The sequence below is a fragment of the Podarcis pityusensis genome (assembly GCF_964106645.2).
Source record: "Podarcis pityusensis genome assembly, chromosome: 10".
In the NCBI taxonomy this organism is placed as follows: Eukaryota; Metazoa; Chordata; class Lepidosauria; order Squamata; family Lacertidae; genus Podarcis; species Podarcis pityusensis.
Genome location: NC_138035.1, coordinates 48,200,748 through 48,222,780, shown reverse-complemented (window position 1 = coordinate 48,222,780; position 22,033 = coordinate 48,200,748). Strand labels below are relative to the sequence as shown.

General features: G+C 42.0%; 1 protein-coding gene across 6 annotated transcripts in view; it reads left to right on the top strand.

Moving 5' to 3' along the window:
• The first annotated feature begins 752 nt into the window (after positions 1 to 752).
• The window catches only part of MON2 (MON2 homolog, regulator of endosome-to-Golgi trafficking), a 59,588-nt gene continuing 38,307 nt past the window's right edge, over positions 753 to 22,033 (top strand). For 3 of the 6 annotated variants that reach the window (XM_081022255.1, XM_081022254.1, XM_081022253.1), the window contains exons 1-7: positions 3,687 to 4,013; positions 9,743 to 9,806; positions 16,078 to 16,205; positions 17,587 to 17,718; positions 18,745 to 18,874; positions 19,692 to 19,789; positions 21,066 to 21,191. In XM_081022255.1, the coding sequence (XP_080878381.1) occupies positions 3,903 to 4,013; positions 9,743 to 9,806; positions 16,078 to 16,205; positions 17,587 to 17,718; positions 18,745 to 18,874; positions 19,692 to 19,789; positions 21,066 to 21,191 (789 nt within the window). In that variant the 5' untranslated portion in view covers positions 3,687 to 3,902. Of the gene's footprint in view, positions 853 to 3,685; positions 4,014 to 9,742; positions 9,807 to 16,077; positions 16,206 to 17,586; positions 17,719 to 18,744; positions 18,875 to 19,691; positions 19,790 to 21,065; positions 21,192 to 22,033 lie in introns of those variants that run through there. The other 3 variants (XM_081022252.1, XM_081022251.1, XM_081022256.1) reach the window with 2 other exon arrangements.

The following is a 22,033-nucleotide window of genomic DNA, read 5'->3' as shown; positions in this document are numbered from 1 at the left end:
AGGAGCTGGGACCAAGCAACGGGAGCTCACCCCGCCGCAGGGATTCGAACTGCCGACCTTCTGATTGGCAAGTCCTAGGCTCTGTGGTTTAACCCACAGCGCCACCTGCGTCCCTTAAAGTGTTTTAGGACTAGCTTAATTTTTGAATTTTCTGGAGCAGTTTTCTGTGTATGCCATGTACCCTTGCAGTGCACTATTTTCCCATTCCTATTCTCAGTCCATGGCATACTGTAATCTGGATGATACTGGTTGATCATTTGGTGGGCTAATGTGTAGATACAGTGGTGGATTTTACTTGAGACTGAAGCTTTTTGATCCCTTAGGATCTCAAACAATGCTAATTTTAATACAGTGAATACCTGGTGGTGTTTCAAATATTTTTGTACTACACTTTATCAAATTATCTCAGGACACTTTACAATAGCTTAAAGCAGTGGTTTTCAACCAGTGTGCTTTGGCACCCTGGGGTGCCTTGAATGATCTTCAGGGGTGCCGTGGGCAACACTGGCCTCTGTCCCTCTTTCCTTCCCTCCCTCCTCTGATGCCCTCCTGCCTCTCTTCCTCCCCAAGGCTTGTACAGCTGTTTGTTGCATCAGCCCTGGCTACAAGCTCCCCAGGCGAATGGTGCTTCTGGGGCTGGCCAGGGGGTGCTGGTTGCTAGGAGCTGAGGTGGCCTCAGAGTAAGCAAGCAAGCTGGTGAGGCAGCCCAGCCCGCCGGCCCTTGCTGTTGGGAAATGAACAGACAAGCAGGAGGGTGGGCAGGCAGGCGCTGTTCTGGTCTTTCATGTGCTTGCTGTGTGCAATGCCTGCCTGGGAGCTGAGTGCCTGCTGCCGCCACTGCTGCCTCCCAAGGTAAGATGCTGGCCTCATGTTCACCTTTGGCCAGTCTCCATTGCGCCACTAAGGCTGAAGGTCTCCTCTTCCCAGGCCCCTGTGGGGCAGTGTGAGGAGACACCTCACTTGAGCAGGAGACCAGAGGCGGCAGCAGCAGCAGCTGCCCGGAGGACACCCAAGGAGAGAAGGCTGAGGGCACACCCCACAAGGGTGTTTGGAAAAAGGTGAGAAGCAGCCAGCTCTGCAGGCAAGAGGTGACATAACTTGTTTCTGAGTCCCACAGGGGTACGCAGAAAGAAGGTGGTTGGTCAAGGGAGCCATGGACTCAATAACGGTTGAAAACCTCTGGCTTCAAGTAATTATATAGTTGTTTTAACATTGCACCTTCTTATAACTTAAGCTGTTCACTACCAACAAAGAGTTTGCTAACTCATTTAAGTTAATCCAGTCTCTCTTATTTGATGTGCATTGATTTGTATTTTCAGAAGTATGCATTCTTAATCCAAGAAAAAGCCAGAAGCCAGTATTCTAGCTATATTCTGTATTTCCTTATTACTGAAGTACTTGAGTGTATTCTTACCTCAGCATACATTTAGGATTGGATTGCAAGGTACAATTAAGGCAATGTGGCAGGATATTGCAATTAAAATATTTTAGAGGCTACGTATTTTGGGCATGTGAGTAGCCATGCTAAAGGCAAATGCTTTAATCAATCATGTGCATAAATGTAATCTTAATCATGTACATGTCTTACAGTAGTGTCACAGTGACATGGTGGCTCTTAATTTTTTTTTCTTAAGTCATCACCATGCCAGTATTATTGAGCTATTAGTTTAACAAGAGCCATATTTGAATAGAACAAGAACTGAAGAGTCAGTAGCACTTCCTCCACTTATAGCTATGACTTGATGCTCTAGCCTAGTGCTGAAAGGAGGAGAGGTTTTGGCAGAGTCCACAATCCTCTGGCCCAGCTCCTGGTTTGTCAGCTCTGTTCATACTGGTGAGGAGGCAGATAAAGAAAATCATTTACTCCCCTCCACACCCCCTGGCGTTTTCCACACCTTAACACAGCAGTATATTTTCTCTTGACGCTAATGTACACTTGTCAGGAAAATGTAGGAAAACCTAGCTCTCTGCTGACTACTTCTCTACCGCACATTTTCAAATATGTGCTCATGACAATTAGACTATGTTTAGAGCACACCTTAAACTGTGCAGCTAAACACGTAATGTGGGATGCATCACTCTTGTCACAAGCTGAAAGTAAATGAGGGTGCATGATAAAAAGAAGCCTTAGGAAGATTGCAGGCTAGCCTGAGGCTCTGTGAGGCAAATTGCTCGCCTAGGTCTGCTGCCGATTGCTCATGAAGAGATCATAGGCTCTTTCTAGATTATGCAACTTTGGCAATGTTATAATCTGTTCCACTAAGTACACATTGTAGAACTGTAGTATCTTGGCATAAGGAATGTGTATCTTAAAATGAGGGACAGCTGCCAACTTCCCCTTTAAAGAAGCAAGAACTGGAAGCATGGATACTAATATCAGTAAATGCACCTCATACTTAAGCAAAACAAACAAACAAACAAAAGACCCAGGAATAGTATTTATAATGCTTTTATCTCACTTCATAACCCTGGGATGCTCTCCAAGCAGCTTACAAAAAACAATTCTCACAATAAAAATGTTACTTAAGAAATGCCACTACGGGGTTACGCAGGTGGCTTTTCCTGCATTCAAGCTTGGCCTTCATTGGTGTTCTCCGATGTAAGGGAAGAGGACTGAGCAACTGGATCTCATTCAACCCATGATGGACGCAAGCTTCTCCTGCTGGCACCTGCCAATTGCCAGGCAACAGTTGTTCCTGCAAAGGTCCTCTGGGCCAAAGCAACAGGGCTGATCAGCTGTAACCCACTCAATCCATAATGGAAGCAAGTTTTCCCTTACTGGCAGTGGTGTTGGCATCTAAAGCTATTATCAGTAACAGAAGGGTGTTACGAACCATAAAAAAAAAAAGACAATTAACAGTTATTTTAAAGTAGGGGGCGGGATACAACACAAATCTTAAACAGATACCTCTTTGGTTTTTTTTTTAAGGTAAAATGCAATGCAACGTGCTACACAATTTCCATTGTTTGATTAAGGAGCATTTGCCAGCCACGGGTGATGTCGATGGTTCAAAATGCTTATTACGATTGCGAACCTGTATCGATTCCCCCTTGCGCAAGACCTACCGAACTCCCTAGGTTTTACGGCGGGGTAAGGATGTATATGGCATTGAGCTGACAGTAAACAACATGGATAATCCCATATCTCTTTGATATGGCAAATCCGAGAGGCAGTGGCAGGGACCTTTTAAAAAAAAAAGCCGAGTCGGGGCTGCTGATAAAAATAATAAGAAGAATAATTTATTACTTATATGCCGCCCATCTGACTGGGCTGACCCAGCCACTCCGGGCGGATCCCAACAAAAAAAATAGTAAGAAAACAAGACAACATCCCACACTAAAAACTTCCCTGAACAGGGCTGGTGACGCAAGGAAATAAGTGCCGGCGATTTCAAGAAAGAGGAGCTGGAATCCCCTCCATGCCACCTTGCATGGGGGAAGAAGCAAGAACTGCACATGCTCTGAGGAACCGACGGCCTCTTCTGCTCCGGGACTGCGTACAAACCAAGGCCGGACAGGGTCGCGCCCCGTCTTTGCCCCCCATCTTCCCGCCCCTGACAGACCCGCCTCAGCCCCGCCGTCCTCGGGCCGCGCCGCCCTGCGGGCCCTCCTTCGCGCCGCCCCTTCTTCGCGAGGCCTCTGTGGTGCGGAAGCGGGCCTGACGTGCGGCAGCGGCGGCGCCCGGCATTGTGGGAGCGGGAGCGGACGTGGACGCGGCGGGGCCGGCCTTGGAGGCTGAGGCGGCTGCTGGTGGTGGTGGTGCTGCTGCTGCTTTTGCCTGTGGCTCCGCCCGGGACTTGACGGCCTCCGGGCGCCGCCACATTCAGACGGCGACGCTGGCTCGGCCGGGCCTGTCCCTTGCCGGCTTCGCGTCGCTGCCTTCCCCACACGGCGGAGGAGCCATGGCCGGGACGAGCAGCCCCGAGGCCGTGAAGAAACTGCTGGAAAACATGCAAGGCGACCTGCGGGCCCTGAGCCTGGAGTGCCGGAAGAAATTTCCTCCCGTCAAGGAGGTGAGGGATTTTTTTTGGTGGGGGGAGAGAAACTGGACTGTCGGGGGGGGGCGTGTCAGTGTTGTGTGTATTTGTTGTGTCGTGTTGGCCTTTCCCCGGCCTGCTTTAGGAAGAGGTACGTGGGGTCTCGCTGAGGCCTTTCCTCTCCACCCACCCCCGTTGAGAACTGAAATCCCGGAGTGGAACCGAGTCGGGTGGCTGCGTCTACATTGCAAACGTCTGCACCACTTGGCCACCACGGTCCGCTTGCAGCACTTTCTTGTAACAAGCAGTTCCCGGTTCCACCTCCCTCTTCCCAGACTTCAGTCTCTCTAGTGGGCGAACTTTTTAAGTGTGCATCTCCCAGGCTTAGCAATGGTGCCCTTTTTTTTTTTGCTGGGGGAGGCAATCGATACCGCTCAAAAGATAGGCAAAAGCCTTCTTATCATCTGTTAGGATAACTTGGAGGCCCTTGTTTGGAGACAGGCGGCTTTGAATATAGTAGGTTTCAAGGCACTGGTGGTAGCAACTGTTTGGGTAATCAACAAGGATTGCATTACCCAAACGAGTTTGCAAGCTGTTCCTGTTTTGCCACCGATAGGTAAGCAGGTTTCCGTTGTATATTAAATTTGAAAGTGGCACTTGGAACAGCTCCCATGTGCGTATCATATTGCTGTCTTGTCCCACTTGCGAGAGGTTGTTGTTGATGGTTTGCGTATGTGAGTCTTCAAACTTTGGTAAGGACTTCAGAATTTTAAGAACTTGAGCTCTGAGAAGCATGCCCTGTTTAATATCGTAAAACTAAGTAAATCAAGCAAAGTTTGTTTTTTGCAGAGTGAAATGATCAATGCCGAAGGTGAGAATCATAACTAATAATAATATAATATGAGTTAGGGTTGGGTGGCACTGTTTTGCAGTGGTTCTGGTCCTACTTGGATGGTTGTTTCCAGAGTGTGGTGCTTGAGCACTGCTGTCATTGTCCATCCAGGTGATATTACCATCAGAGTATTATCAGACCACATTCTAGCCAGTCATAAGCATGGAGGGCTGGTAAGGAGCATGGCTTGGGGAATGACCATACAGAGATGTCTAGAGGGCTGCAGTTGCCCCCCAAGCCTGAGGTTCCCATCTCTGTGTAATGATATTTGCCCCTGTAAAAATTCAGGAGCTCTTGATTGTTGAAATCAATAAGCTAAGACTGTAGTGATGTTTTTAATGAATTGAAAGAGAATTGCATGTTGCTAGCATTGCGTTCCATAAGGCGGCTATGGGGAAAGTAAACAAATATGTTAATTTGATATAAAACAACCTCTTAATGTGCTAACCTGAGGTTCTAATGTTTTGTTGTACTTTGTTATAGATTTGTTGTACTGTGCCTAGATTAAAATGTGGAGCAAAGGGTCTTCTGTTGTATAGTGCGAACCTCACCTCATTGATACCAAAAGTGTTCTAGGGTGTACTTGAAATCCATAGCTTCAACCTATAGGACACAAACGAATATGCCAATTAAAGTATATTCCCATGAAAGGGTTTTTTGACGGGGTGGGGGTAATAGTATTGTATACCTGAAGGAGCATCTCCACCCGCATTGTTCTGCCCGGACACTGAAGCCTACCTCCAAGGGCTTTCTGGCGGTTCCCTCACTGCAAGAAGTGAGGTTACAGGGAACCAGGCAGAGGGCCTTCTCAGCAGCGGCGCCCTCCCTGTGGAATGCCCTCCCATCAGATGTGAAATAGATAAGGAACTACACAACATTTAGAAGACATCTGAAAGCAGCCCTGTATCAGGAAGTTTTTAATGTTTGGCGTTTTATTATGTTTTGATGTGTGTTGGAAGCCACCCAGAGCTTCCAGATGGGTGGGGATGATGGTGGTGGTGATAATAATGATAATAATGATGATGATAATAATAATAATAACAACAACAACAACAACAACAAGATGAAGATGATCTGGGGGGGGGGGTGCTATTAGAGCTTCAGTCAAAGCCTTCCATGCAAAAAAATCCAAAACATTTGGGTGTAACTCACCACGTAGTCATGCATCAGGTTTGTAGATTTGCCAAGTTGGTGGCAAAGCTAGTAGTAGGTAGCATCATAGATAGCACTGAAGGATGTGAGTAGGAGAGAAATGATTGCTTGATTTGATGGAAGATTTGACTTCCCTTAAGGCAGATTTGAGTAGTAAGTCTTCAAAGTTTTAAGAACAAAATTTGAGAATCACAGTTTCTACAGAATTTTCCTTTAGTTTCCATAAAATGTTACAACTCTACAGTATGCAAGATGCAGTATTTTAGAATATCAGGGCTAACAGAAAGTGAACTGTTTGGTAAATACACTATTTTAAAATGCTACAGTTAGACCCGCCTATTATTATTTCCTTTTTTGTAGGGTATATTCACAATTTAAAGAATTTGAGAGGACAAACATTTGGGGGAGGCAGGATATAAAGTAACCTTTGTTCTTTGTTAGCCTGCACTACATGTCTGGTTTCTAAAGTAGCATTGAACTGCATGGTACTCATTGCACAAGGAACATTAACCATTTTTTTAAACCCAGTAGTGAATCCTGTACATGAAAATAAAGCAGAATTTTTTTGTTTTAGTATTTTTACTATCATTCCAACACCACATAATTTGGCAGGTGTATAGCTATAATGCTTCATTTTATGTAGCTTGTAATGCCTTAGATCCACTAGCAGTGCAGTCCATTGCACATCTGCTCTCGCTGAACGCATTGGGACTTATTACCAGGTGATCCAGGTTCACCCTCCAGAGCAGATTTTGGGGGCTCAGATTTAATGTTTAATGGTCTTGGCTACAAATTGTAATAACACAACATTAATAAAATTATAGGGATAAATGGAAAACCTGTTTGTGTTGAATTTCAGTTTATACACATTTAACTTCCATTGTCAATCTATGTTCAAGCATGATAATAAAAACTTTACGATTAGAAGGGATATATTTAAAAGTACAATCATATGCTCAGTGTGATCTTGCAAACAGACAGTGAAGCCAGGGCCTGTGGTTAATGGAGTCTTTGTGCCATGTACCACTAATACATGTGCTGGACAAAGCCAGGCTGTATCTGTATGCTGAGTAATACTATGGTGGTTACTCTTTTGTATATACAGTGGTACTTCAAGTTACAAATGCCTCAGGTTACAAACTCCACTAACCTGGAAGAATTACCTCAAGTTGAGAACTTTGCCCCAGGATGAGAACAGAAATTGTGTGCCGGCAGCGCAGCAGCAACAAGAGGCCCCCATTAGCAAAAGCACGCCTCTATTTAAGAACATTTTCAGGTTAAGAACGGACCTCCGAAACGAATAAAGTTCATAACCAGAGGTACCACTGTAAAACCTACTTTCTGTGGCTTATTCTTTTGCCCCTGTAACTGTCCATGAAATAGGCACAAGGTTCTACTGTCATCCTTGGGCTCTATACCAAAGATATTTGGGAACATTTTTCCTGTGAGAAACTAGTAAAGAAAGTGTCACTCTTTTAAAAGTGGTTTTAGGCCATTTATTTCATTGTCCTCAGCAAGGTAGCTTTAGCAATTACTTGATACGGCTGACTGTTAGTCCTCCACAGCTCTGCTCCTGCTTTCATTTAGAGTCCGTCAGCATAAGCTGACAATTTTGAGTAGCGTTGCCTTTCTAGCTGAGTCAGCAGTTTCAAGATTCTGAACTAGGATTGCAGTTTTACAGAAGGTTCAGGTTACTGCTGAGGCAAAGTTATCTGCTATCTAGGAGCACAGGCATTGGTGTGGTAAAATATTTAGCAAGCTAATAGGAATACTTAAAAGGACTTTGAATTTTTCAGCTGTACACTAGTCTTTAAAATGTACTAACTTCACTTATTGAAGGAGCTGCACTGTAAAATAATAATAATAATAATAATAATAATAATAATAATAATAATAATTTATTCCGGAGGTCCGTACTTAACCTGAAACTGTTCTTAACCTGAAGCACCACTTTAGCTAATGGGGCCTCCTGCTGCTGCCGTGCCGCCAGAGCACAATTTCTGTTCTCATCCTGAAGCAAAGTTCTTAACACGAGGTAATATTTCTGGGTTAGCGGAGTCTGTAACCTGAAGCGTATGTAACCTGAAGCGTATATAACCTGAGGTACCACTGTAATAATAATTTATTTATACCCCGCCCATCTGGCTGGGTTTCCCCAGCCACTTTGGGCGGCTTCCAACAAAATATTAAAATACAATAGTCTGTCAAACATTAAAAGCTTCCCTAAAACATATGTAAATATATATGTCAATAATTCAAAGCTAGTTGTATATTTTATTCTCTCACCTTTCCCCCTCCTGGTCCCTTTAAATATTCGTGCTTGTTTGTTTCCCCCCTCTTCTGATTGTTACGTTTTATGGAGCTGTTTTAAACATCTAGCAAATGATGTTACAAAAATAATTAAATTAAATTAAATTTCATTTCACACAGTTCACACAGCACTTTGGCATTCAAATAAGGCAATATGCTTGATCGTGTGATGGTTTGCAAGGTTTTTAAACTGGAATCTTTAACATAGTCATTTACAGAAGCCCTTGAAACAGAAAGAAATATGAACAAGTTGTTTATTATATTAGACATGTTAGCTTCTATAAGTTTCCCCCAAGGTTGTATATGAAACAATGATTGATATAAGAATATGTGGTTTAAAATTGGACTACATAGAATGTCATGAAAACTTACTATTTAATGTTAAATACACAAAATACTCTGGTATCTTTTTTCTCTTTGGTAAAACAGAGTGATTAAGTACTTTATTAATTTGCTAATAATGCAGTTCTATACACACTTAACTGGTCACAACTTCTATTAAACTCAATGGGACTTACTTTTGATTGGAATTGAGCTATAAAATCTTGCAACCCTGGTTTCATTTAACTTTTTTTTTTTGTAGCAGAACCTTGTTAGGGAATACATAAAAAGTAGAACATTGTGGCATTCTAGTTAACTTTTCAGCTGAGTCAAGAATGTTTTAATATCTTTTTAGTTACAGTACCCTTGTTGGATTTTCTGCTGCATTAGCAAGAGTGTTGTGTATTAGATTTAGTTGGCATCTAATCTGTGTATAAGGGAGTGGTTGGAAGTATAGACTGTGCTGATTGGTGCATGCACGCTATCTGTGTAGACACAAGATTCGTATTCATGTCTACCTCTCTGAATGCCTTGGATATTGTGTGTGAAACATGAATAAGTTCAGAAAAAAATAGTTTGGGTTGCCATGGGATGTTCTTAGACAGAAATTGTGTATTTATTATGTTTATCCTTTAACCAACTTCCATGCCAACACCTCAGAACTGTGTTTTTTTAACTAGGCGTTTATTGAACGCACTTGGGTATATCATAGGGGACCTTAAAAAGTGAGAAAATTTGCAAATAATAAGGAGATAACGATGCGAAGGTCTTAAGGTGGAGATGGGAGATGTAATAAGACTCGGTTGTTAATACATCACATTCTGGGGCATTGAAATATGCTTTCATGGGAAGCAATTTCTGCCGCAAGATTTTGCAGGCATAACAACTTTAATTTCACTTCTGTTAAATGAAGAATTGCTTTCATATAGTACAGTCTGAGAAGCAGCTTTTAGATTGTAAGCCTGAGGTCAGCGATGACTTACTACTGATTTTAGTAAGCTGCTGTGGGAGCCATTTCAGCTGAAAAATAGGATAAAATGCTTCTAAGAAAAAAATAATAAATTAATAATCTCTTGTCTTTTCTTTACAGGCTGCTGAGTCAGGAATAATAAAAGTAAAAACGATAGCTGCACGAAACAGTGATGTCTTGTCAGGTAAATATTTGCAAACACCAAAAATCCTAATCAGAAAATTCATTTTAAGTCTCTTTAAATCAAAGCTTTGTGTGTGATTTGGTGTTGAATATCTTTAGTGCTTTTAGAACATGAAGATAATAATAGTCTATGGGTTTTAAATAAAAGTTATGACAGTGTGCTAGTCCAATTTTTCATCAAAGCAGGTGAAATATATACAGTTATCAAAATTCTGGGATAGTCTTTGGTGTCTGAAGATCCTGTTTGAATCCTCACTGATTTCCAGGTACTCAAGTTCAGGGAAAGTTTACACAGCAAGCACCTGTTTACGTTCTTTAGGATTCCACCTCATTATCCCCACCCCAGCAAACTATGATTCCTAGCTTAGCATTTGATTTGAACTGGGTATAGAGGGTTGTGTCTCTCCACAATGTGAAGCCAGTGGCATGCCATGCAAATGCATCCATTCCCTCTTGTAAGAAAGCATTAATTACCTTCCTAGTTCAACCAGCTGACCCCTCCCTGCCCAATTTTGTAAATGAAGAGGGGCAAGGATCCAACAGTTGTTGCACAAACCTTACCAAATGCTCTGTCCACGCCCTCAGGCTGCAACAACTGAAACCTGTCCGACAACATCCAACAAATAAGTGCTCCAGAATTGCCTGCTCTAAAACCTGGAGTCCAAGTTCCAGTGGGTGCAAGTGATTTTATCCTCATAATGCCTTGCAAACAGTCACAGGCTCTACCATGTGCCTAGGCCCACAGGTTATAGGCCTTAGCCACCCAGAACAACTGCACTGGATGACAAAACTGGGGCACAGAGGAAGCTTACTTTGCCACCTTCAGACCTACTGAATAGAGTCTGACCTGAGTACATTTGCTGTGATTTTCCCCCACCTGCTCACTCGCTTAATAGTTCTCACTCTAGAGCATAACACAGAGCTCTGCTTACTTTGCTCGTTGGGAAAGGGTGTTCAGACTCCCATGTCACCTCTGTGTTTGGCAGAAGAGCCAGCCTTGCCAATTGGAAAGCTCCCTGGGGCCCTCCGGAAAACCATTCGAATCCATTAGTCTCCAGGAGTTGGCCATTTTAATAGGTCCTCCATTCCTGCAGTTTTAGAATTCTGAAATTCTAAAACTCAACAACAACACCCCACCTCCCAGTTTATCCTCTCCCTTCTCAACCAAGGATGACAAATATTGAGTGTGCCCTCCTACAAATGTTGAGCTACGTTGGGGCAGCCCCATGGATGTCATGGTGACCCTGAGCATGCTATTGGCCAGAATATGTAGAAACACACTCCTGGAGGTATGGTTGTATGATCTGGAGTGACACCAATCTTAATACAGGGTGCACACCCTGCTTTTTTGTGTGTTTTAGCTATTATTGGTGTAAGTTAACACAGTGTACAGTGTCTTGTGCCAAAACAAAGCACAGAACTGGATGCAATTCAATACCATCCTGTAGAGGACAGTCTTCCGGGGTTGAGGGTATATCATTTGTGTTGGCCCATATATTATTTTGGGTTGCATACCCCCTGTTCCTTATTGTGTTCCATGTATTTTTACTGCTATTTGCATTATACAAACAATAACAACAATAATGTATTAATTCGTTCTGCGAGTTTTTTCGTCTTGCGATTTTTTTTGTCTTGCGAAGCACGGTTTTAACGGTATTAAAGGTTTTAAGAAAAAGGAAACAAACTCGCAAGATGTTTTCGTCTTGCAAAGCAAGCCCATAGGGAAATTCGTCTTGCGAAGCAACTCAAAAAACAAAAAACTCTTTCGTCTTGCGAGGCATTCGTCTTGCGAGGTACCACTGTATGTTACTGTATTAGCTGTTACTGAAGTACTCCAAAACTTATAGTTTGACAGACATTTTATAGATGTAGGTGCCCTGTTTCATGAGAGAGATGCTGCAGGAAAATGGCTTCTGGAGACTAAGCCAATATGCACATGTCTGCTCTTTTTCCTCCCAATTCCAAACTGTCTTAAGGGTCATCCAAGTGAAAATTGATGTCTCCTTCCAGTTGAACAGCAGAACAAAGAAGCAAAATTGCTGGTGATATGGAGAAAAGGATGTGTTGCTGCATGGGTGTGTTTGGAGAAGTAAAAGTGATAGAGAGGACCTCTCCAAAACATTCCTCCCACAACTCATTCTGTGAAATTTAATGGACAGTAAATGAAATATTGCCAGTTTCAGCCTTCTTTCTTTAGTTATATTAATTACTGAATGAATCTATGATTTTAATGTAGAATTTTAGGGTAACCAAATACAATTTAATATATTGCTTGTACTTATTGAGAGAGTAAAATATCCCCAAATCTCACAGATTTTAAAACTGCGTCTTATGATGTTTTGCAAACTGGAAGTGAAGACAACTGGAAAGAGTGTCTATAGGAGTCAGAGATAATTTTGTACAGATGGCAATAGTGGCAGTGATTTGAAAGCATTCAAAATTCAAATAAATTGTGTAATTCCCTTCCTAAAGCTAAGTAGCTCTGAAGATCTTCTAACTAGTACTTAAATTGGAGCTTATCTGGATACCCCATGCCCACTTCTTAAACAAGGGCTAGGGAATGTCTGGCCCGCTGGTCAAACTTGGCATTCCATGAAATTTGGCCCACAAGACTTTTTTCACCACCTGCCCCACATCTGATGCTTTATGTGGGGCAGGTGACATCATCTGTTCTGTCATCCTGGAAAGTATGCTGCTGATTGGAAGCCCTGTACAGCGATCTTTGTAATGCCTTCAGAAATCCCCTTGTGCTGGGGTTCCCAAGTGCCTGTCAGCCACCCACCCCAGTCAACAACAGTCAGAATATAAAAAAATATAAAGAATTGCCTTAGGAGATTAAAAAAAAAACCTGTAAAAAGAGTTTACCATATATGAGCCCCATTTGCCCAGTGCAACAAGAAGTTGCCAGAACAGGAAAGTTTTCACCAACTTTCCTCTCCCACCTCCCAATAATTTGTCCATTTAAAAAATTTAACTGTTCTCATGTGTACTTTGCTCCAATATTGTGGTAGTATTATATGAACTTTGTATTATTTAGATTTTATGGAGGAAAATGTATGATGTCACCAAGGACACCTATACCCACTTTCCTGGAAGTGAACCCTGTTAAACTCAAATCTTTCATTTGAGATTTACCTGTTACCATCTTCATTCCAGTTACCCAATCTGATTAGTTTTATATTCACTCATATTACTGTTATGAACCAATAGACTTTGAAAAATGCTTTATTTTTCTATTCCATTTCCTCCTGTTCACTGGTCCACAACCGGTATCTTAAATAACTAATTAAGATTAGAAAAATACTTCTCTTGTTGGTTATTATTCTTTTAAGTGTGATGTTGCACTAGCAAGTCTTAAGCGTTAGTGTCACCAGAGAAAATATTTATAGTTGCTTCTGTGTACTTGAGAGTACATGAGTACAGAAGGGCAGGGGCAGGTGGTCTGTTGCAGCAAAAATGATGCCACAATTAGTTTTTATTGTTTAGATTAGTTGATTTTGAATAATTACTGTAGTATTACTTAAAGAATATACTTTAGAATAGTTCTTGCCCTATTTTTTCACTTTAACACTTCTATTTAATTTATTTTTCTTTTGTTTTCATTGCTATCATGAATGCTGACATAAGTGGGAAAGCTATGACAGGTAATGTCAGCTATAATCCAAACAAACTTGCACTAAGAGACAGAAGCATCTCATCATATCTGTTTAAAGAACTAGATAGCATACAGTGATTTAGTGTATGGAAGACAGTTGCAGCCTCACAAATATCATTATGGGCAAGACTTACAACTAGTAACAAAACTCGGGATTAGTCTTAAAAGACATAAGCAACCTAGAAAACAGCAACAGTGGAATTCCACCCACACCCAGTATAAATTTATATGACATAATAGAACCTCAGAAACTACTTTGTACTGAGTCAGACCATTGCCTACCACACTGACAGCTCTTTGGGGTTTCAGCCTAGGGGACATTTCCAGCCCTACCTGGAAATGCCAGGGATTGTTCAGAAACCTTCTGCATTGCAGAGCAGATGCTCTACCACTGAACTATGGCCCTTTGCCCTAATTAGGGAGAATAATTAGCTAATTAGACTTCAAATATTATATGCCTAGAACACCAATACAGTAGCACTTGGGAATGCTTACTAGTACTTTTTATCTATATCCTAGTACTTTAATTTACGTTGTACAATTCCTCTTTCAACTCAACATTATTTACAAGGCGCTGTGGGTTAAACCACAGAGCCTAGGACTGGCCAATCAGAAGGTCGGCAGTTCGAATCCCCACGACGGGGTGAGCTCCCGTTGCTCGGTCCCTGCTCCTGCCAACCTAGCAGTTCGAAAGCATGTCAAAGTGCAAGTAGATAAATAGGTACCACTCCGGCGGGAAGGTGAACGGCGTTTCCGTGCGCTGCTCTGGTTCGCCAAAAGTGGTTTAGTCATGCTGGCCACATGACCTGGAAGATGTACGCCGGCTCCCTCGGCCAGTAAAGCGAGATGAGTGCTGCAACCCCAGTCGGTCACGACTGGACCTAGTAGTCAGGGGTCCCTTTACCTTTACCTAACACTTTTAGGTTTAATGGCTGCCTTGATAAACCCGTGAATAATCTTCTAAGACACGATACATCTGTGTATTAATATAGATGCTTTCATTACTTACATTTTCCTAGAAAACCAAATCAAGATTTCTCTTTTAAAAAACAAACAAACCATACACAGTTTGAGGCCTTTCACTCTCTCTAGGCTTTTCCAGTTTCAAGTAATTGCGCTCTGATATGATTTGAAATGCTATTTTGTATCGTAGAATTGTAGAGTTGGAAGGGACCACGAAGGTCATCAATATCTCTGTTACTGTTTCTAATTAATCTGCTGTAGTGTCACTGATATTACAGAACTGGGTTGATGCCCCTTTGGATTGTCTCTGTAGTTCAGTATGCTGGATATTCGTAATATAATTCTCAGTGTTATGGGTTATAATCTGTTAGTGTTCTTTGCACTGTTGCACCAGCAGATTCATCTGCTCATGGAAGGGGAAGAGATAATTTGGGCTGATTTTCCTGATGGACCTAACACCCTCCCCCAAACTGTTATGGAGGATTGAGGGACCCTCAGAACAGATTTGGGAGAGGAAATAGGCAAAAGCCACTTCCCCTTCTCACCCATGAGCAGATGTTTCCTGCTGGATCAAACTTCCTTGTGCTTGTGCAAGAAATAGACCATCACCCTAGAATACCTAATAAGATTCTAGAAAAGAGATGCATTTCATACAACATAATTTATGGATCCCATTCTTTACCAGCTCAGAACTTTGGTAAACCTCTGTCAGGGTGTACCCACTGTGTGTATACTTAAGTGAATTTTGAGTGCTGAATCCTGCTTATTTGCATAAGAACTGCTTGTTTTAATTAGTTTCTTCAGCTAGTCTCTCTCTCCCCACCCCATCCCCGGTTAAGTGTAAGACAAAATACTGGATACTACTTAGTTGTAAGACAAAAATCTGGTTTAAAATTTCCATGTTTGGAACCAGAAGTGTATATACTTCAGCAGTAGCTATAGTTTTGAGAGTTGTGTATTGTATTCACTGTCAAAGGATAAAATTCCAGATAGAGTTTAATATCAATGTATAATTTAAAACTATAATTCCTATAGACTCACTATGGGTATCTTTGAGAACCTGGCACATGTACGATTTTGCAAACTAGGCTACCTTTCAATTAAATTAAATATTACTATACTGTGCAAGCAGTGTGTTGACATAGAGCAAGTCAATGTTGAAACAAGTAGGCTGCAATTGAGACTTGCTCTTTGAAGGAAAGGTGACATCAAATAATCAGTCTTCTGTTCCATAGTACTCTGCTCAGACTCTTGTATTCTTGTGCAGTGAACATAAGGAGTTATTTTCTGCTGTGTTGGATCACAGAGCTATCTTGCCCATGACAAATTGGGCACATAGAAGAGTCAGTAGAATATTGCATATGGTGTATGAGAATGGGGTAATTCAGAGGCTTGGAAAGCAAAGTGAATGCAAGGAGTAAATGCTGTGCAAACAGGCAGGTGAAAGAAGATTCAAGCAGCTGCTCCAAAAGGTTCTTACCGTGGATATAAAATTAAAGTAAAAGTTCCAAATTTGTAACTCTTTCCATCTCTTTTATATATATTTTCCATGAAATACCACTATAATTATATTAATTTTCAACAGATGGTTTTCTTTATTAATCAAAGCTGCAGACTTGTGATATTGTATATTTATTTTTTCTCCATTTGAAAGCCTTGAAAGAGAACAGCTCAGAAGTGGTTCAGCCTTTTCTAATGGGTTGTGGAACAAAAGAACCAAAGATCACCCAACTATGTCTAGCAGCTATACAAAGGCTCATGTCTCATGAAGTTGTTTCAGAGGTAAGACTTGGGGTAGTCAAGTAATGGTATGGAAGTGTTGCCTAATTTACATAGCTGAAGAATCATTAAAAAAATTAGAGCATCCTAATAAGATAACTGACTAGGCATAGCCTTTAGGATAAGTGTAGATGTAACACTACCCCAGAGGGATTATTAGGGGTGGCTTATTGCAGGAGCATTCCCCTTCAGTTTTATTTTCAGATGAAATGTATTTAGCATTATGAGAGTTAGTATGGTGTGTAGTATGTTAAGTGTTGAGGTTAGAGGAGACTCACTCAGCCATGAAGCTCACTGAATATTTTTGAACCATTTGCCAACTCTCACCTACTCTACAGGCCTGTTGTGAGGATAAAGTGGAGTTGGTAGGGGATGAGTCATGTGTCCTGAACTATGCTAGCGTAAAGGCAGCATAAACATATAAATATACCTACGGCACCATGTTGAGTCACGGTTAGACGCTGGTACACAAACTGCAGTTTAAGGTCTCTCTGGCTAGTGTTAACATTGATGTTGGTGTAGCACAACTTGAAAACTGAGGGGAAGGGGAGGTGTATGCAAGTCACCCAGGAGAATTACACCAAGCCTTACACTTTAGGATTATAATGCAAAACGGTCAGCTGCTCTAGCTTTATTGAGGCTTTGGCTGCTGGTACAACTTACCACTCACCCAGGGAATGAAATTCCCACACAAATAAAAATTCTCTTTTCAGTGACCTCATCTTGTCTCGCACAGTGCTGAGTCCTCACACAATACTGCTGGTGGACCCATCACACTTGCTGACTCTCCCCAGCTTCTAAGCTCCATGGCACCCTAGTATTCCTTTCTTCAGGCTATTAAGTTTGAGGAGTGACAGGTCAAGTTGTCCTTCTTGGGACCCTCTAGGGTCACATGCAGTGAACCAGTCTCATGGTATTCTCTCCTTAAGGAGTTGAGCTGGAAGGAAAGCCTATTAGCAGGGTTCCCTGACCCTCCCCGCTATCAGGGGAAGAAGGGTTAAGAGATTATGTGCCTTTGCTTTTTCTTCTGCAAGCCAGTCTCCCTCTCTTCTATGACTGCTGCCTCTGGGCTATTTAATCTCAGTAGTTCCAAAAGTGCTTTGTTATTCCCAGGTGGTAGCAGTTTTTCCCTTCCCCACCTCTTTCTTGGGTAGGCTGAGTGAGTTGCAGCCCTGCTTCCAGTAGAGGTGGATTGGGGCCTTCTTAAAAGGTCAGTGAAAGAAAAGAACATATTGAGGTGATCCCCTGCAGATCTTTACAGAGTGAAAAAGCATTTTCAATATTTATTAAGTATGATAGAATTAATGATTGACACTTCTATAGTCATTTCCCCCTCACATAGTATCTTGGCATCGAATAGCCCATCTCAATTTTTGTTCCCAAGGTTGCTGCTGGAAATGTTATCAATATGCTTTGGCAACTGATGGAAAATAGCCTTGAAGAACTCAAGCTTCTTCAGACGGTCCTTGTATTATTAACAACCAATACAGTTGTCCATGATGAAGCACTTTCTAAGGTAGGCACTGTATAAATCAAATTGTGGTATTTCATTATATGTTAACCAATAAATATGAGCTGATCTTGAAAATTCCATGGTGAATCTCAAATAAGTTTCACAGGCTGTCTTTCATTGTACACCAAAGAAATATTCAGAAAAATGGCAAACCAGTGTGGCTTATTTACACAATACCTACAGGCCTGTTCAAGTAATACCTTAGCTTTGAAATTCTTCTCAGGAAAAGACTCAGAGTGACCCATGTTCTCCTATGTTTCCTTAATAATAGCAATCACAAATAGCAATATTAGGAAAAGGATCATTTAGGTCTTTCATTAGTGTGGATGAATTAGCAAAATCGGGGGGGAATGCAAGATGGCCCTTTTCGCAATTGGCAAATTGCCTTTTCTGGCAAATAGGAGAGTAATCCTTCAGGTGGGCATCATGGAAGAAAAGGACCAAAATATATTTGTTCTTCATCTGAGCTTTTGCCGAAAAAGTTTTCAATATCATTTTACACTTAGATTATAAATTAGGTTTCTGGGCAATGTAAAATGTTTTAAAGCTGGCAAAATAAAATGTTGAGTTAAACTACAAGCTTATCAAAATTATGCTGCAACTACTTAATCTCATCCATTAAAAGTTATGTCAGCTATGGTGATCGGATTATGCATAGTTTGGATCAAGTTTTCAGTAAAAGAGAGCTGCACAGTTGTGAGGCTGTCTGAGAGTGTCTCTTTGTATTATTGCTGTTTGTACTTGGCACACGGGTGACAGTCAGAGGGGCATCCTTGAGGCATTCTTGACATGAAAGTGTTGAAGCAATCGTGTGACTTGTACATTATTATTTTTCTTTTCACATGTGAAGAGGCTTTTGATGAAACATAAAGGAGGAGCCAGTTTCCAAGATAGATGCATTTTAGGATGGCGGAAACTTAAACATCTTTAAATTCAACTTACTTCATGTTTTAGAAACTTATCATTTCTACACCTTCGCTTTGATTATTATTTGGGTTGTGTAATGAGTACTGTTTAAATTTGTTTTAGGCAATTGTCCTTTGCTTTCGGTTGCACTTCACAAAAGACAATATCACAAATAATACTGCGGCAGCCACAGTACGGCAAGTAGTTACTGTTGTTTTCGAAAGAGTCGTTGCTGAGGATGACCACTATAAAGGTGGGTATGTGTTTGTATTGCAATTAAAATATTACATAACATTTGGTACTTATAGCAAAAGTCTGTTTGCTATAAGTAGGTGGAGCCCAATATAGCAGTACCCTGATTCTAAAAGGAAATAGATTAGTGTATAGCACGTCATCCACTGGCGGAGGAAGAGGAATGCAGGGGAAGCGCACTGCCCCTGGCAGTGCGATCCCAGTGGGGTGCCATCATGGCTGCCCTCCCGCCCGCACTGGGCACAACGCCCCCAGGATGTGCCCCAGCCCTGCCCCCACCTGCTCTCCGCCCCTCCCCCCCAGTGCCGGAGCATGAAGCTCCGCCACTGGCTTCATCTGAGGAATTGGGAGGGCCAGGTCAAAGATTATCCCATTTTATCGTCACAGCAATCCTGCATAGGGTATGCTGAGATGAGTGGGGATTTCAGTGTTGCATCGTGTGTGTTTTTTAATGAAGCTGTCTGATGTAGGCTTTGAATTGGCAGGTTGTTCAGTAACTGCAAGTCATGCTTTTTACCTTGTGTTTAGTTGGAGAAATGTGCTTCTTGATTGCCAGTTCTCTACTACATGCCTTCTGAATGTTACTTGTCACATCTCTGAAACTGGAAAAGTAACTAAATGCAACTCTGTTCTACCCGGCAGTAGCAAGAGGGAAGAGAGAGAGAGCAACTTTGGGGGGGAATGTTGGTGTCGACCACAAGCACCTGCTAAAACCCCCAAGTTGCTGCATCAGCCTTAGTTAATATATATATATAATTGAACAGCCATGCATTCTTTCTTAACATTGTGTTTCTGAACTGGATCTGTGTTTTGTACAGATATTATAGAGCAACCAATAGGAATTCAAGGAAACAGTAACAGAAGATCTGTCAGCACCTTGAAACCATGTGCTAAAGATGCATATATGCTTTTTCAGGTATTGGAACTTACTTGAATTCTTGTCGTTCTTTTTATTGTATACAGTCTAATTTATGTACAAAGTTAAGCTTCTGAGATCAGTCAATAGTCATTTGTTACTTTTGGTTTGAGAGATAATATGATGCAAGCATTTTGAAGAGAGAGAAAAGGTTAACGTACACAGAGCATTCTTAATATTATGGAGGAAAAGCATAGCATGCTGGACATAATTCTTCTGCTCATCTCTAAAAGCTATAGAGCTCAATATACGGAGGAGCTACAGAGATGGTAAAAGGGAGCAATTTGAGAAGCTAAAGGTTTGGATGTGTTTAGCATAGATGAAAGTCAGGATAGTCTCAATGTTTTCAGAAACTTAAAAAGAAACAGTACTATCTAACTGGTGGATTTAAATTGCTGGACAGAATAATGAAATTAAATAAAGGCAAATGCAATTTCTTAACAATGGACTGATTCAGATATAATGCTGGTTCTAATGCAATGCAAAATCATGGACTGGCAAAACACGGGCCTGCATTCAGCCCTGATTTAAGGCAAACTACAGTTTATCATAAGGGACTGGGTGGCGCTGTGGGTTAAACCACAGAGCCTAGGACTTGCCGATCAGAAGGTCGGCGGTTCCAATCCCCACAATGGGGTGAGCTCCCGTTGCTCAGTCCTGCTCCTGCCAACCTAGCAGTTCAAAAGCAAATCAAAATGCAAGTAGATAAATAGGTACCGCTCTGGCGGGAAGGTAAACGGCGTTTCCGTGTGCTGCTCTGGTTCGCCAGAAGTGGCTTTGTCATGCTGGCCACATGACCCAGAAGCTGTCTGCGGACAAACGCCGGCTCCCTCGGCCAATAAAGCGAGATGAGTGCCGCAACCCCAGAGTCGGCCACGACTGGACCTAACGGTCAGGGGTCCCTTTACCTTTACAGTTCATCATCATCTGAACTATGATTTGCCCTTCTCTGAAAAACAGGATAAAAATGAAGAACAGATCCCATTTCTAGACTCAATTTGCAAGGCAATCACAAAGTATAGTAGGCTTCTTTAGGCAAATAGTAGCTTCCTCAAACCAGGAAAGGATATAGAGGATTGTGTATGTGAACGAGGAAGGAGTGACTGAAACTCAGACGTGTTAATACCAGAGTATGGTTTGATGGTATGTCTAAAAATTCCATATGGTGAATTACATGGCAAAGTAAAGACTGGGTGAAAATTGGGGGGGGGGGGGGGAAGGTTTCCAGGCTGATTCCTGAGAATAAAAGTACAAGAGTGTTGTTGGTTTTTTTTAGGATCTTTGTCAGCTGGTTAATGCTGATGCACCTTACTGGCTTGTAGGCATGACAGAAATGACCCGGACATTTGGTCTGGAACTGCTTGAGTCAGTCCTCAATGATTTCCCGCAAGTATTTTTACAAGTGAGTGCTTTTGTTTTTAGAAAGGGGAGGGGAATTTCAGCTACAAAGACTTTAGAAACTATATATATTGTGGTTGGGGGTCCTAACTAGACACCTGTGAAGGGAAGGGCTCCTTTTCACAGATGGGGCCAATATCTGCATGTGGGATCCACTCCTGGAAAGTGAGGGAAGAGGCCATTTTTGCTGATTTCCCCCCATCCTCCTGCGCTGCTTCTTACGCTGTTCCATAGCTCTTCCAACCTTCCAGAGTTGATTTTTTGGAAGCACGAGAGACTATTGGAGGGAGGGGGAATTAGTGAAAGTTGCCCTACTGCAGGCATAGGCAAACTCGGCCCTCCAGATGTTTTGGGACTACAACTCCCATGATCCCTAGCTAACAGGACCAGTGGTCAGGTGATGGGAATTGTAGTCTGAAAACATCTGGAGGGCCGAGTTTGCCTATGCCTGCCCTACTGCTTCTTTCACTGACAGGAGCTTCATGTGAGCAAAGCTCAGCTTGGGATGCTCCTGCCAGCAGAAGCTCAGTTAAGATCCAGGCCTTTGTTTCTGAAATAGGAAAGACTCGGCCATTTTTGTTAACATCTGTATCTTTGGCATCTGTATGATTGGTGCCTCTTAACCTAATACTTAGATTGTGTTTTGGTTAACTTTAGAGCAACAGAATGAGCAGTACTACCCATGGGGGGATTATCTAAAGGGCAAGGGGGCAGTGGGCAGTGCTGGAGTGTGAATGACCATCAGACTTTAAAAGTTCATCAATGGATTTAAAAGTCCATCAATTTTGCTTCCCCACCTTTGGTATCAAAGGGGTTACTGTGGAAGGTTGGTGAGGTCCCTAGTAT